This window comes from Desmodus rotundus, chromosome 5, assembly GCF_022682495.2.
Source record: "Desmodus rotundus isolate HL8 chromosome 5, HLdesRot8A.1, whole genome shotgun sequence".
Taxonomy (NCBI): Eukaryota; Metazoa; Chordata; class Mammalia; order Chiroptera; family Phyllostomidae; genus Desmodus; species Desmodus rotundus.
In genome coordinates, this window is record NC_071391.1 from 15,795,837 (window position 1) to 15,811,213 (window position 15,377).

The window sequence follows — 15,377 nt, forward strand, 5'->3', positions numbered from 1 at the left end:
ACACCGGGTCCACCTCACTCATTTACTTTATCTTCCAGAGACACCTGAGCCAGCCATCCTGGTGTAGAGGCTGGATGGCAGAAATCAGCAAAACTAAGAAAGTCCAAAACCAGTTGGGGAGAATAGAAAAGATGAGTTTTAGACATGCTGGGATTGAGATCTTGAATAACCATCCAGAAGGGAATATGCAGTAAGTTATTAAAAATTTTGAGAAAAAGCTTGGAAAAGAGAAGATGGATATACATAGAAATAAGAACCATCCCCAGAAATAAAAGTGATAGCAAATATAACAACGATATCGGACAGCATTTATGTACCATTTACTACTTAAATGCTACATACTTAGAATAGCATCGGGCATCTCACACCCATGAACTCATTTAATTATTTCTGTAAGCCTATTATTATCCCAATTTGACCGATGAGGCAACCGAGGCACACAGACGTTAAGGGATGTTGCTCCTAACTGGCAGACCTGGGATTCAAAAACAAGTGGTCTAGTTCCATCGTCTGCACTATGAGGGTTTCCTCCTGAGGTTATAGTCTATATTTTGTTTTTAGACTAAATAATTTCATTTTTAGAGGTGGGGAGACTGCTAATACTTCTTAAATTTATAACCAATAACTTAAGAGAATGCAGAAAGAGAAGATAATCCCCCCTAAATACATTATCCCTTAATCTCTGAAAAACTGGAACACCTTACTTAACTGATATTTTCATTCATTCAACAACTATGTGTTTACACTATGGGCAGGCACTGCTCTCGGGGCTTTACAATCATGAACAGCAACAGCAACACCAACAGCAACAGCAACAACAGATCTCTGTCCTCATGAGCTGCCATTCCAATGGGTAGACAAATAAGAAACATCATAAATGAGCGAAGTGTACAGTATGGGGATAGCGACAAGTGCTGTGACAAAAAGGACAAGCAGAACAGGGTCATGGAGATCAGAAGTGGGGTGCAGAAGTGAGGATTGTGCATTTGAAGGTAGTAGGTGTCAGTGAGAAGGTGATATCTGAGCAAAGACTTGAAGAAAATAAAAAGAGTGAGCCACGTGGTTACGTGGAGGAAGAACATTCAAGGAGAGAGAATAACCAAAAGCCCTAAGGCAGCCACGCCAAGCATACTCAAGGAAGTGAGTTCAGGGAAGCACGATGACGCAAGAAGTAAACATGCCAGAAGGGAGAGTGAGAGAAAAAGTGGGCAGAGATGAGGTGATAGGTTAAAGAAGGCAGCAGGCAGGTGGTTGAAAGCCCTGTCAACCACATGAAGAATTTTGGGTTTTAATCTCAACAGGGCAAGAAGCCATGGGAAGGGTCTGGGCAGAGGATCACATGATCTGCCGAGCTTTTCAAGGATCACTCTGGCTACTGTGTAAGAATCGATGGTAGGGGGACCATGGTGGAATCAGAGGATAGGAGGCCTTTGTTATTTAGAGGCAAGAGATTTCAGTGGCTTACTCCAGAGTCATAGAAGGGACTGGATTCTGGATATTTTCAAGTAAGAATCAAAGATCACTCGAAGGTTTGTATAAACGTAATTGAAAAGTTGCATGTAACCAAATTTTCCTAAGTCCATCGTATCTCAGGTTCACTAGGGAGAGCCATATTTCAAGGAACCACTTAGTAAATCTTTTCACAAAGCAAGGAATTCTCCCACAGTAACACTAATCACCTCCTACCTGATCTGTTCACAACTTCCGGTTTGCAATAGTATGTCTGCTGAGTAAACATTATTTCTTGGTTCCAACAATCCCTTTTCATCCAATAAGAGTAATTTGTACCAATAAAAGATGTTTACCAATAAGTTACTTGTTGTCCATAAAAACACTGAGGACTACACTAGAACCTCATTTGCATCTCATTTCGTTGTCATAATCATCCTGAAAAGAATCAGCTCCATTTAATAAACAAGGAAGTTATAACAATCTTTGCCCAAGGTCAAACAGCTTGGCAACCGGCAGAGCTCACCCTTGCCGCGCTGACTCCATAGCCAGCCTATCCTTTAGCACAACAGTTCCCAGGTGCAACACTCTTGACAGGCAGAACCTTAAAAATCCAACTCCTCTCCCTTTCCCCACTGACTACATCAGTTCAATAGAAATAACTTCACTTAATGGTGGTAAAGATAACTCTTTGGAAACTAGATCTTCTCCCCAGAATTGCCAGTAGGGAGAGGACAAAAGCTTTGTTCCACTAGACAAAGTCAATAAATAAAACAAAGCACTCCCTCTGACTCGGATTTTTCGCAGCCTTCTCAACTGTCACACCGGTGACCTTAGGAGAGCAATGGCCCAGTTTCAGGGTTCATTCAACTACCCTATCATCCAGTCCCAGATAGGACTAGAACTTCCCACGCCACAGTGGTTAGATTTTTCCTCCAGGGAGAGATGGTCTCTGAAGGATGATATAACCAGGAAGTGCACAAAAGTGGCTCCCTTACTACAAAGTACAAATTCACTTCTTTTTTTAAAGGCAATTTTAACTGAGATTATCTGAATAACTTGCACTCGTCTATGTGGCAAGGCAGCAACTTCAGGAGGACCACAAAAACAATGAATTTTGTTTAAAGTAGCAACTTGACATCACCCTTCTGCTTAAAATTCCCTCAATTGTTTCCCATGTTCTTGGAATACATTAAACAGACCTGCTTGCTGGCGCTCCTCCCCTCCACTCCAGTCTTACATCATGCCCTTCCTTTCTCCGCTCTGGTCACTGGCCCTGTTTTATGTGGGCCTCAGGAGCCTAGCACGTGCTGTTCCCTCTGCTCTTCCTGCTACTCTTCACTTTCCTTCAGATCTCTCAGCCCCGTCACTGCTTCCTCAGGGCAGCTTTCTCTGACCTTTGCTCACAAGCTCCCACAGAACCAAGTATGGCTTCTTTCACCTCTTAACACAGCACAGTTTGTCCATTTGACTAGTCTGCCATCCTGCTGGTTCTATTTTAACGTCCATGGTCAGCACTCAACAGTACTTTGGGTGGTGGATGGACAAATGAATAGTGTTATATCACACTCTCCACCAAGCACAGTATAAAGGCTTTCACACCCTGCCTCCCAGCCTTAAGTTCAATCCATCCCAGAAGACAAAAATACAAATTGCTATGTTTTTATTTCCACCCAAGATGACAAGAGAAATGAAATAAGGATCTGCCACGCTATAATTTGAATTCATTTGCTCTAGACAAAATTTACATGTTGAACTCTTAACTCCCAATGTGATGGTATTAGAAGGTGAGGCCTTTGGCAGGCGATTAGGTCATTAGGGTAAAACCCAAATGAATGGGATTAGTGCCCTTATAAAAGAGACCCCAGAGAGTTCGCTGTCCCCTTCTGTCATGTGAGGACACAGAGAGAAGACAGCTAGCTGTCTATAAACCAAGAAGCGATCCCTCACCAGACACTAAATGTGTCAGCACTTTGGACTTCCCAGCCTCCAAAACTACAAGAAATAAATGTTTGTTGCCTAAGCCATCTAGTCTATAGTATTTTTGTTACAGCAGCCCAAACAAATTAAGATACATTATTAACATTTTTTTTTGCCCTTGCCAGTGTAGCTCAGTTGGTTGGAGCATCATCCCATACACCAAAAGGTTACAGGTTCGATTCCTGGTCAGGGCACATTCCTAGGTTGCGCAATCACTCCTCAGTCGGGGTGTGTATGGGAAGCAACCAGTCAATGTTTTTCTCTCTCCCATCGATGTTTCTCTGTCTCTCTCTTTCTTTCTCCCTCTCCCTCCCCCGCTCTCTCTCAACCCTTCTTCCCCTCGCTCTAAAAAAAATTGAAAAATAATTTAACTTACATATAAATGGCATTTAATGGCACTGGAACTGATCTATTCAAATCCACTCACCCATGTATTCTGAACTTATAAATCTCATTATCTATATCTTTCAATAATTTTTTTCTGAAACTAAAAGAAACAAATTATCTTCAATTCCACCAGCTAAAACAAACAAAAAATTAGTTTTGCAGCTCAACACTCTCTGTTGCAATAGCAATGATAATTTGTTTTCTGAAGATGTAGTTACCCAGATATTTATTTTTTCTTACTAAGTCTTGCCAATTAGTTCAAGTTATTAGTGTGTAATACTACTAAGACTAATAATGCTACTAATAATATATAACTTTATCATTTATAAATACATGTAATATATATATAAATAAACAATAAATATATTATTGACCCAGAGAAAGAAGATACCTACCAAGAAGAGCTCCTGGTGGCTAACTGGCGTCAAATTTACAAGCAGAGCATAGCGGCCTCATTCAAGCTGCACTTTAAAGAGAAGGCTACACTAAACGGCCTGACACTTGCACTGAAATGCCTACCTGCACTGTTTCTTCCATGGGAGCCAACCCTTTTAAAGGAGTTCCTGGTATCTTATTTCAATCAATAGGACTGAGACTTTCCCAGTCCAATCAGAGCTGTGCAGCTATAGCACTATTAGCATTTTTACCAACCAATTGGAGCAACTCCACTTCAACCAATTAGGACAGTGCTTTTGGACCAATCAAACTGTGAAGATTTGGAGTCCTCATCTGCATAAGGATGGACCAATCAGGAACTAAGTGTGGGAATTTCTCTCTATATAAGTCAGCTAGATCCCCTCTGGCTTATGGAGCACACTTTCTCTTTCCACCAAAGACTGAAAATTGCATTTTTCCCAACTGAAGCCATCTCACCCTGGCAGAGAGGAGCAGACAGGAGTAGAGCTGTCTAGCAGGAGAGTGGTCTCACTCTAGGGCTATCTCCCCACAGGGCCACCTCACAGCCATGCTGTTTCATAATTGAGCTGTTTGCACTCAATAGTTTCCTTCTTCATTGCAACCCAAATTGGGGCTTTCCACTGGCATTGAATTCGTACCAATGACGATTGGCTGACAATATAAATATATAAAATAATACGTTATTAAGCACTTATGTGGCAGGCACTGTACTGTTTCACAACAATCCTACGAAATAGGCACCCGTATTACACCCACGTTACAAAGGAGGAAAGTGAGACTTAGAGATGTTCACTGCCTGACTCAATGTTACACTGCTAGTAAGTAGAGGACCTAAAATTCAAGACTAGGTTTGAGTATCCAAGTCCTCAGGCTTGACCTCTAAATAGAAAACTTAATATTGCACAGAAAAGGAGAACAGAAATGGGGGTGGGCAAGAGACAGAGGGAATGGGGGGGGTTGTACGGGGGAGGTATCTAGTTCAGAGTATAGAGGCTGAATTTCTAGTTCCAGGAAACCTTCGTCTTTGGTTTTTCCTCCAAGTAAGATCACGGCATGCTTGAGGTCTGGAGCTACAGCTGTGTGTGCTGCTTCTTACATAGTTCTGACACTAGTGCTTTATGGTTGCCCTGCCAACTCCGACCTGGAGAGCTTGTTTCATTTAGGCCCGCAGACTCTCCTTTCAGAGAGCAAGTACAGAATGATAAATGCCTTTCAGAAGTCTGACTAAGTAAGTCCATTTGCCTTTCTGCCCTCCTCCACCTGTCTTGCTTTTTCGAAAAAAAATTTAAAAACACAAAACACAGCACTACTGTGATCAACATCAGCTCACCGGCAGGAACAGATATACCAGACACGTTCCTGAATGCAACAGGGAACGCCTTACATTTACCAAGCCGGACCTCCAGAGAGTCACTAAATCCATTTGAGAATGCCAGAGAGATAAACATAAAACAACATTCAGGGTCAGGTCCAGCCATATTGATGACAGTCAAACCTTTGCTTTCCTAAGCACCTGAGTGCCGTTCCAATGTTTTCTCAAGCAGCAACAAGGTTCGTGGTTGCAAATCTGAAGAAAATTCTGACCTGCTTGATTCTAAAACATGCTACCTATTTTGCAATGCTTCCAGGAACACCCAGTATGTGCAAACTTGAAAGTGTGCCTTCAGTCAAAAAGCAGTAAAGTTCCTAGGGTGTAAAGAAATCCACCAAGTACCATGCAATCTGTAAGCTAATCACCCACACGCACAGCATGAAGATGTTGCAGAATGGACAACTTGGTTTCAAATACTGATTTTGTAACTCACTAGCTAGGAAACTGCAGACAAGGGATATCATTAACCTAAGTTTCCATTTCCTCTTCTGTACACTGAGGAAAATGCAGCACAGCTCAAAGAGACATTAAAGATAATCTGTGAGTTCGAGTCTCACCTAAAACACCAACACACTCAATGATGAAAAACTGAAAGCTTTACCTATAACATCAGGAACAAGACAAGTATGCCCACTGTCACCACTGTTACTCAGCTTAATACTAGAAGTCCTATCCAGAGCAATCAAGCGAGAAAAAGAAATAAAAGGCATCCAACTTCAGAATGAAGAAGGAAAACTGTCACTTTTTGTACATGACATGATTCTTTAAATAGAAAACCCTAAAGTTCCACCAAAAAACTATTAGAAACAATAAACAAATGCAGTAAAGTTGCAGAATACAGAAATCAATGTATAAAAATCCATTGTGTTCCTTTATACTAACAATAAAATCTCAGGAAAAGAAGTGAAAAAAAAGCATTTCCTTTTACAATTACGACGAAAATAAAACACCTAGAAATAAACTTAACAAAGGATGTGAAGGACCTATACACTGAAAACTATGAGGCATTATTAGAAGAAACTAAAGAAGACACAAAGAAATGGAAAGCTATTCCAGGTTCATGGATTAGAAGAATCAACATAGTTAAAATGACCACATTACCCAAAACAACATACAGATTTAATGCAATCCACGTCAAAATTGCAATGGCATTTTTTAAAGAAAAGAACAACAACAAAAAAAATCATCAGATTTGTGTGGAGCCACAAAAGACCCCAAGTATTCAAAGCAATCCTGAGAAAAAAGAACTAAGCCAGAGGTATCATACTCTCTGACTTCCAATTATACTACAAAGCAACAAAAGTGAAAACAGCATGGTATTGGCAGAAAAACAGACACACAGACCAACGGAACAGCATTGAGAGCCCAGAAATAAACGCACTTGTACGTGGGCAAATAATTTTTGACAAAACAGCCTAAAACATACAATGGAGAAAAGAAAACCTCTTCAATAAATGGTGCTGAGAAAATTGGGAAGCCACATGCCAAATATTTACAAGACTGCTATTTGGGAACATGTATAAAGGACCCATGGACAAAGACAACAGGGAGAGGGGGGAGATTAAATGTAAGAGGTGGGAGGTGAGTGGGGCAGGGGAGAGTAATGGGGAAAATGGGGACAACCGTAATTGAACAACAATAAAATTTTTTTTTAAAAGAACTGCTATTTGTCACCATACACAAAAATTAACACAAAACAGATTAAAGACCTAAATATTAAAACCCGAGACAATAAAATGCATAGAAAAAATAGGTATTAAACTTATGGACTTTGGTCTCAGAGAAAATTTTATGAATTTGACCTCAAAGGCAAGGGAAGTAAAAGCAAAAAATAAATAATAGGACTATATGAAACCAAAAAGCTTCTGCACAGCAAAAGAAATCATCAACAAAACAAAAAAGTCACCAACAGAATGAGAGAAGATGTTTGCAAACAACATCTCCAATAAAATGTTAATATACAAATATATAAGGAACTCAGAAAACTCAACAACATTAAAAGAAACAGTCCAATTTAAAAATGAGCAGAGGACCTGAACAGACACTTCTCCCAAGAAGACATTCAAACGGCCAACAGATATATGAAAAGAAGATCAACTTCACTAGTTATTAAGAAAATGCAAACCCAAACCACAATGAGATACCACCTCGACCCTGTCAGAATGGCTGTTATCAAGAAGACAAGAAATAACAAGTGCTGGAGAGGTTGTGGAGAAAAAGGAACCCTTATATACTGCTGTTGGGAATGTAAATTGGTATAGTCACTATGGAAAACAGTATGAATGTTTCTCAAAAAATTAAAAGTAGAGTTACCATATGAACTAGCAATCCCTCTTCTGGGTATCTACCTGCAAATTTTGAAAACACTTATTCATAAACATACAGTTCTCCATGTTTCTTGCAGCATTACTCACGGTGGCCAAGATATGGAAACACTCAGAGAGTTCTTTGGCAGCTGACTAGATGAAGAAGAGAGCCGCACGTACACATGGGAACACTACTCAGCCGCAGGAAAAGATGAAATGCTGCCCCTGCAGCGACATGCATGGAGCTTGAGGATATCTGCTAAGTGAAGTAAGTCCGATGGAAAACGTCAAGAACCATATGATTTCACTCATATGTGGGATATAAAACAGAAAGCAACAAATGAACAAACAAGACAAATAAAACAAAAATTCACAGACACAGACAACAGTATGGTGGTTAGGAGGGAAGGGGGGGAGGGAGGGAGGGGAAAGGGAGTCACATCCATGGTGACGGAAGGAGACTCGACCTCGGGTGGCGAACACACAGTGATACAGAGGTGATATATTACAGAATCCAGGGGGACACTTGAAACTTATTTTAACTTGTATTAACCAGTTATTCCAATAAACTTAATAAAAAATTCTCTTAAAGAATCTACATCGAATGCCTACAACGCTTCAAGTGTTCAATAAGTGGTAGTTACTAATATTTCTTCTCATGGTGCCAATTTAAATAATTAACATTTCATACAGAATTCCTCAACTCATGTGATACCTCAAAGACTAATTAAAGAAAGGAACCTACCCCCCGCCATCCCTGGTTACTCAAGCCTTCACACATTTGAGGTAACAGTCCTGTGCAGTTAGTTCCCCGATGTGAAAAGAGAAATTATACAGCACATATGATTTTACGAATTCTTTGATCTTTAGAGCTTGGCTAAGCACAGCCAGTTTTGATGAATGGTGTCTTACAGGAGAACCCCATCAGTCCAAGCCCCTTTTAAGTCCTCAGCGTCCACTGAATTGGGAAAACCTGGGAATACTACAGGAGCAAATGAGTTCCATCAGCATCAAAGCTGCGAGATCTTAGGGATCTGCTAACGCAGACGGACAGAGGACAAAATACAGAGGTGAAGGCCCTTTGCAAAATCTAAACTCCCTCCACAGAATGGACTATTATTCAGCGATAAAAATATAAATGAAGCACTTAAACCTGCCACGATATGGATGAAACTTGAAAAAGAACCAGTCACAAAAGGGCAAATATTATGTGCTCCCATTTATAGGAAATGCCAGAATAGGTAAATATATACAGAAAGTAAATTAGTGATTGACTAGAACCCAAGGGTATTGGGGTCAGGGAGTGACAGCTATTGCGTACAGGGTTTCTTTTAAGGAGGAGGAAAATGTTTTAAAATTAAATTGTAATGAAGATTGCCCAACCCTGTGAATATGATAAAATCTTGAACTGCACTGCACACTTTAAATGGATAAAGTGTATGGTATGTGTGGGAATTATATCTCAATAAAGCTATTTTAAAAATCTACCTCATTAACTGATTAGTGGAGCCTTCATAAAAATATAAATGAAGCACTTAAACCTGCCTGTAGAAATGTCCTCTCTGTTAAACACTAAAAAGAAGGACTCAGAGTGCTGCCTTGGGTTTAAAGCTATAAAATATCTTGACTTTGGAAGTATGCTTACCTTGCCTGTGCATCTATTGTCTCCACTTTATTTCAATAATTAATCATTTTAGATAAACTCCAGGGACTGCAAAATATTTACGCAAGGATACAGAAATGCACAGTTTACCTATGCTCAAACTAAATCCTGCAGGTTGCGTTCTTTAGTGCTCCCCAGCAACGACTGGTCTCTATTTAGTACAAATGGACCACCTTTGTTAGCCATATGCTTTTGAGTCCCTGCTACACTGACTTTCAAACAACTGAGGCTCCACTTTCACAGGATCTCTTTGTTCTCCTAAGAAATACAGGAAGAAAGGCATCACAATGACCAGCAAGAGTCTTCCTTACTCAATTGGCTAAACCCATCTGCAAGGGACCTAACGAAATCGGCGTCAGTCATTTGAGTGGGAGTGTTACTGGAGCAAACTAGAGAAGACACAACCTCCCTCTAGATTAGGAGATGAAGAAGATAAATTAAGAGTATGGGCCACATATTGGATGATCTTAAAAATCTAAGAAGACTAAAGAATCTGTAGTCTGGAATATTTTACAGATTGCGAAGCAAACCTGTATTTCAGGGTTTCTACAAGCTTTCGTTTTTAAGTTTAGAAGAGCTTATACCTGATTGACGTGCCAGTTACTGTGGGAAAAGACAAAAAAAATGTGGACCTTTAGCCCCTGCCTCTCATTCCAAAACTCCAAGGAGAAATTAAACATATTCACATAAAAAGACTTAAGAATAACAAAAATAAAAAAATACACTATCAAATCAACACATATTACTAGGTCATACTTAAAATATTCCATTGGTTATGAAGAAGAAGATGTTAAATGGACATTAGTACTAGAAAGTAGGCAATGCCTCCCTAATACTGCCTGCTACTCGCTTTTACTCAAAGCAAGGTGCACAGGTCTCAGTAAGCAATTCTATAGGAGAGAAAACTTACAAATACTCTTTATATATAAAAATTAGGCCCTGGCTGGTATGGCACAGGGGATTAAGCACCAGACTGAGAACCAAAAGGTCACAGGTTCGATTCCCAGTCGGGGTACTTGCCTAGGTTGCAGCCAGGTCCCCAGCCAGGGGGCGTGTAAGAGGCAACTGATTGATGTATCTCTCACACACTGATGTTTCTCTCCTTTTCTTTCTCCTTCCCTTTCTCTCTCTCTAAAAAAAAGTAAGTAAAATCTTTTAAAAAAGAGAAATGTTTAAAAAAGTAAAATGAAATAAAAATTAATTCTAAACTCCTAATTTTGGTTGAACAAAGTATCTACCTATTTTTAATTATAATTTAACCCTGTTTATTCAAGTGTCATCTCTGCTGGTGTGTTTTTCAAATTATTAAGTTCACCCTTCCAACAGATACAAAGAACCTGCTTGAGATGAACTACTCTTAACATGCTTTGTTTCCCAGAGTCCTTGAATTTGGACAAATAAAGTAAGTATTTTAAGATTTAGGCACCACATGTAAGTAATGTTACAAATAACTCGATCATTTCTTCTGCTTAAGTACTTAAAAAAGAGAGATTTTCCAACAATTCAGGGTAAGCTGAACTCAACAATATTTCACTTTATGATCCTCTCTGCTAGATTCCAGTGTTCTAGTTCAAATTTATTTCTAAATCTTTTAGACATTTCCCTTAATTTGTCAAAAACCCTTCCTCTGGGACCAAATCTTTTCAATACAAACATTACCTATGAAATGACAATGTTGCATCTCTTGACTTTTCCTATGGACTGATATAGATGACTTAGTCCAGTTGAGTTATTAGCCCATCAATTTTAGGTATTTTTAAAAAGCTACTAACATTAGTCTTTACTTACAAATTACCAAACTTCATCTGATTGCTGAAACACTGGAGTCTGGTATAACTGTTTCAAAAGTCCACTATCAAGTTTCCCAAACCTCACAACCCATAACTTGGGCAAGCCAATTGTGAAATTATAATATTGATTAAATCAAGTTGAGCACTTCACTGCTTTTGCAAAGACTATTTAAAAAAAAACAGCGGGTGATTCTTAAAAATGAGTACTATAATGTTAATTGCTGCTTCACATAGTGGACAGAGCTCTTACATATCCATCCCTACTTGAGATGTTTTCATTATGTTGCTGCCCCAAAAGTCTATTTAAATGTTTTTGAATAAATAAAGAATATGGAGTCACATTATCTGTGCACCTTACTTGAGCCTAGTCTGAAAGAAAACCCTAAACACCTCAGAACTCAAAAACAATTTTTTAAAAAGCTTGGTGAAGTGAACATTCAGTTATAAAATGGCAGAATAAATAATCACACCAGAGAACGACCACAGCATATCACTTGGCTACATGAATAAATAAATAAAATCTAAAGGAAAGGAAAGGAAAGAAAAATAAAACAAGCGCAAAACTTGCCAGCAGGTAAATTTTTCAACTTCTCCAATCGGACCTTTCTCTTCCATTTTTAAAATTCTCCCCGTGGATGGAACTATTTAGCTCACTTTTTGTGGGAATACTCTTTCCTCCAAGTGTCCATCTGCAAAAAGTACTTCTGATTCCTAACGAAGAGTTAATGTTTTGCAGAAGCAATACTTTACTACTTTTTAGACTCCGGGACAGTTTAGCGAGGATTTTTTTAAATGTAAATTACATGAAATTGGCCAGCTCCAAGTAAGTGGTTCGTTCCAAGGTGCAGAAAGACTTCGTAAATTCTATGTCCTCTTCCTCCAGCCCTCAACCCTGCAAAGTCAACAGAATGCTTTTGCACCCTTAACACTGGGCCAGTGTTCAAACCCAAGGAAAAACTTTATCTTTAAAACACTCAGAGGGAGCGATCCAAGGTGGGTAGAGTGTAACTGAAAAGACGGCAAGGAGACTGACTCTGGGCCATGAACCGGGAATGGCTTAAACGACAAAAGTCCACAGTTCAGATTTCCCCCTCACCTACTAAGTGGCACTTTAGAGTCCCCGCGTTACGCAAGGAACGTATTCAGCCCTTCGAAACTCTACACGTCTAGGCACGTCCCCGATGGCTCAGGGGCCAGGCGGATACGCGAAACGCAGGAGTTTCAGGAAGGAGAATAGAGGAGCTGCGGAAGGCCAAGAGCTGGGCCGGGAACTTGTCAGCGCAGACCAGGCAAGGCTGCAAGCCGCGCGAGCCGCTGCGGGAGCTAGGGAGCCCGCGGCGCTGGGTCTGACTCACCTGCCCATTCACCGAGCGCCGGTCCGAACCCAGGCTCGTGACCCAAACCCCAGGCCTGAAAGGCCGTGAAGAGCAGGTACGAGATGCGCAGGGCCAGGTAGGCCACGGTGCCCGCGCCCACCCAGTACAGGAAGCCGGCGGCAGGGAGAGGGCTCTCCATGGCTTTCAACTAGGCCTCACTATCCTCGTGAATGACAAAAAAACTAATGAATGAATCCTCGAAGAAGCGCCGACCCTGACGGTGAGGACAACTCATAGGCGCAGCTCCGATACCGTTTTGCCTAAAACCCGCCCACAGAGCCATATCCGTGCCACCATTGGTGATCTATTGTTTCCTCTGCGCATAGTGCGTCAGTCATTGGCTAACTCCATTTTCCCTGCCACGCCCACAACCCCCTCCCTCAAGCGCACCAGGCAGTGTTTCCGCTCTAGGGAGGCTGATCACCTGCCAATCAAGATTCAGCCCAGTCTAAACGTCACCAGGCCTCCAGCATCTTTACAGGAAGCGTCTCACCCCACCAAATAACCCAGGTCTCTCATTGGCTGCAGCGGTCCTCGCGATTGCGGAAGACTGCACTCTTATAGGCCAATCAGACCCAGCCTGGTTCGAACTCGGGTTTGAAGAGGGAATGGGATCAGAGAGGCCACTAGTGAATGGGAAGATTGTAGTAAGAAGTAGACGTGGAGCCATGGTTTTATTTTCACCTCTTTATTTAAAGTACTTTGTCACTGTTAAATGTGCTGTTATTGTTCCCATAAACTTGTCCAGATAAAGTCTTGGATCTTCTGTTTCTATGCCTTCCCCACATTACCCCTTCGCTGTGGTGACACTTATTGAGGGCCTGCTAAATGCCACTGCCCCCTCCCGCGCTGAGCATTAAACAATATAATTTCCCAAGTCTTGAAGTTCAAAGCAAATGGCTTCATGGAGACAAATAACTCATACACTATGACACAGCTGTGAAAGGAATGAAAAATATAGGAACGCAGGTTGATGGATGCCATGCTTTACCTGGGCCATTTAAAGGATGATAGAGATTTTTCTTTTACTTTCTTTTTTTTATTTCTTTGCTGCTGCTGTTGATGTTGTTGGAGGGAAGTGGGTTGTGAGGGGGCCACCAAAGTGTACATTCCAAGAAGTATGAGAACTACCTCAGCAAAGTTGCAGAGGAGTACACCTTAAGGTAAATTTAAGAAATTGTTCAATGCAATAACATGCTTCACAATTAGTAAAGATTTTATTTTTTCTTTCCCAAGGGAGGGAAAAGGCTAGGAGCGGAGAAAAGCGCCAGCACCAGCCCTGAGGGGTTAAGGCTTTGAGGTGTTATTAGGTAATGGGGTGGTGGTAGAGCAGGATGTATCAATTACATGCAACTTGTTTGGTGTTACCTTTGAGTCTGATATGTTCTGTTTCAAATCCCAGAGCCTCTGCACCTTCAGGGCACTTTCAGTAATTTTCTAGTCCTGAGGATAAAAGCTCATAAAACCAGTAGGGTCAGTCATGCTTGGGGATCTAACCAGTTCTGAGAAAGAAGGCCTGAGAAAGTGGCTTTTGTCCTATTATATTTGGGCTCATATAAGTTACGTAAATTTTTTTCTGTATCTCTTACCACCTAACCCCCAATCTTTCCCCACTGTCTTTTAAGGAATAGAGCCAAGAAACAAATGGAGTCACTATGGTCAAGATGCCAAATTACTAAAACCAAGTAGGTTGAAGCATGTGGAAACAATTCTATTCCCATTTTAACTGGACCGAAAACTTAAATTTGCAACTGCCCAGTCCTGTGTCAATGCATGAATGTATGTCACGCCTCTGGCTAACCCTCTGATGACTCCCTGAAGGACTAAGGAGAGAATGTTCATGTGTCCAGACTGCCTGACAATCCATTTTTCAGGTCACTACTCATCTAGAGGATTATCATCTTGGACCAATCCAGAGGCTAAGAATGCAGGACTGATTCTTCTTAAGAATGTACTTTTTACTATAAGAACTCTTAGCTTTTCTTTCTTCTTTGTGTAAGAGGGTGCAGCCAGGGGGGCTCCCGAAGAAGGATTTGTGATGGGGTCCAGAACTCAGGGTGTCCAGGAAATATTAAAAATATGGGATGTCCTCACCCCCACAGATCTGAGCTGGGGGATGGGACACATGGAACAGGGCCATTGAGAGTTGTTTTGCATAGCAACAATCTTGCAAATAACCTCAGGCATGGTCATTTAACATATCTGTAAGTTTTAATTGGTTTCATGGATATGTTAAATAGCTGTGGCTATGCTTTGAGCCAGGGGGTGGGAGTGACTTCCACCCAGGATGTAACTGGGAGGCAAATCCCCCTGGTTACAGCACCTGCGTGAGAGCTTGGAGAAGATTGGCTCCATGCCATGGGGCCACTCCTTCCCGGACTTACTATGGCAGCCAAGAAAGGCTGGAAAAATACGGGAATGCTGGCAGGTATAACTGATTGTGGGAGGAATCAGAAATGGGGCTGCAGAGGAAAATTGGGGCTGGGATTTAAACCCAGGCATGCAAGCCATGCTGGAGGGTTGGGATCACATGGCTTCGGAAGCAGGAGAGACCTTGCTGGGAAGGCAAGGGGTGAAAGGACTCTCTGGTGGACCATGAGAAGGTGCCACGTGGTTTTGGATTAACTGGAGATTGTG

General features: G+C 41.1%; 1 protein-coding gene across 1 annotated transcript in view; it reads right to left on the minus strand.

Moving 5' to 3' along the window:
* The window catches only part of HSD17B12 (hydroxysteroid 17-beta dehydrogenase 12), a 136,617-nt gene extending 123,611 nt beyond the window's left edge, over nucleotides 1–13,006 (minus strand). Inside the window, exon 1 of the mRNA XM_024558740.4 lies at nucleotides 12,720–13,006. Within this exon, the coding sequence (XP_024414508.2) occupies nucleotides 12,720–12,879 (160 nt within the window). The 5' untranslated portion in view covers nucleotides 12,880–13,006. The remainder of the gene's footprint in view (nucleotides 1–12,719) is intronic.
* Between the last annotated feature and the right edge of the window lie 2,371 nt (nucleotides 13,007–15,377).